Raw genomic sequence first — 1,372 nt, 5'->3', positions numbered from 1 at the left:
TTAATATTCATATGTAAACAAAAGAGGGAGATCAAGAAAGAAAGTGTTGCTAATATTACTGTGTTGAACTAAAATCTAGAAGGTTACAAGATGAAAATAAACCTATGATAAGTTCACATTTTATTGTGTTTTGACCTAATTGAGGGATATTTAAAATGAGGCAAATAAACGATCCGCAACTATCACGTTGATGATTTTCTGAATCAATAATAAAATAATTTTAAAGGAGTTTAATAAGTTTGATGTTTGACGAGAAAGTAAACTAACAACCAACAGTAATCAACACTTCCCACAGATATTTATAAAAAACGATAAGGATTTTGCACTATCGTACTAAAATATCCCTACAAGCAATGGCTCCTTTCATGCATAGCTTCCGGTTGACTATGCTTCTTCTAGGATTATCATTGCCTAGCTTTCATGTGAACCCGGCAGCTGCATTCCGCCGCACTTCTCTCCTTTTCGGGCTGCCGACGCCAGGATTGCCACCGGTGCCCTCCGCCATAACTCCCACCCCTCCACCCTCGTCCCCGTCACCTCCTGGAGTGCCATCAATACCTCCACCTCCCATAACTCCATCAGCGCCTTCACCACCGATGTCACAATCGCCAACTCCTCCCATAACTCCATCAGTGCCTTCACCGCCGAAGTCACAATCGCCGCCTCCTTCCATAATTTCACAAGGGCCTTCAACGCCGATGACAAAATCGCCTCCTTCAACAATTTCACCAATTTCTTCAACGCCGATGACAAAATCGCCTCCTTCAACAATTTCACCAATTTCTTCAACGCCGGTGTTAAAATCGCCTCCTTCCAGCGCTCCATCAGTGCCTACATCTCCTACCGCAGGCACACCAGTGCCTATATGGCTTTTGGTGCCGCCACTTCCTGGCGATTCAATTCCACCTCCAGCTAATCCCTGAACCCCAATCTATAGTTCTTTCCGATTGCACAGTTTCTAAATCCTTTGGTCATTTTATATTAATGCTCCTATAGGAATAATAAATCTGAATGTGCTTATTTGAACAATTAAGTAACTATGCTCCTCTTTTTCTTTTTAAATTTCAAGTTCTTTTTCACGTATTTTATTGTCATCTCCTCCACGCGTGCTGTATACTTGGAGTATCTTAATAGTGAATAAAGTTTGGTTTTTTCTGCATAGATTTTTGCTAAATATATTATTTCGTCAATCTTTTTCTATACAAAAAAGAGTAAATGACATGGTCTCACCCAAGATTTGACCTAAAAACACCTTTTACCTTTAATTTGCATAAATAACATTTTCCCATCAAATCCAAACTTTGTTAAAATAAACTAGCACCATAAGAGTAAAATAATAATTTTATGATCTATTAATTTAAAAAATAAAAAA

At 38.6% G+C, this 1,372-nt stretch overlaps 1 protein-coding gene across 1 annotated transcript; it reads left to right on the top strand.

The window, feature by feature from the left end:
* The first annotated feature begins 318 nt into the window (after positions 1-318).
* Positions 319-1,161, top strand: LOC123216094 (vegetative cell wall protein gp1-like). Its single transcript, XM_044636460.1, has 2 exons — positions 319-729; positions 778-1,161. The coding sequence occupies exons 1-2, from the start codon at positions 354-356 to the stop codon at positions 921-923; spliced, it is 522 nt and encodes a 173-aa protein (XP_044492395.1). The 5' UTR covers positions 319-353; the 3' UTR covers positions 924-1,161.
* The last annotated feature ends 211 nt before the right edge of the window (positions 1,162-1,372 follow it).

Source organism: Mangifera indica, chromosome 1, assembly GCF_011075055.1.
Source record: "Mangifera indica cultivar Alphonso chromosome 1, CATAS_Mindica_2.1, whole genome shotgun sequence".
Lineage (NCBI taxonomy): Eukaryota > Viridiplantae > Streptophyta > Magnoliopsida > Sapindales > Anacardiaceae > Mangifera > Mangifera indica.
The sequence above is the reverse complement of the archived record's forward strand: the minus strand, read 5'-3'. Positions and strand labels throughout refer to the sequence as shown.

What these genes read in the sequence shown, in the direction of transcription:
- LOC123216094 (XM_044636460.1), top strand. Translation starts at nt 354, where the DNA reads ATGGCTCCTTTCATGCATAGCTTCCGGTTGACTATGCTTCTTCTAGGA. An exon ending in GCCTCCTTCAACAATTTCAC is followed by an intron (nt 730 to 777) that starts CAATTTCTTCAA and finishes CAACAATTTCAC; the next exon opens with CAATTTCTTCAACGCCGGTG.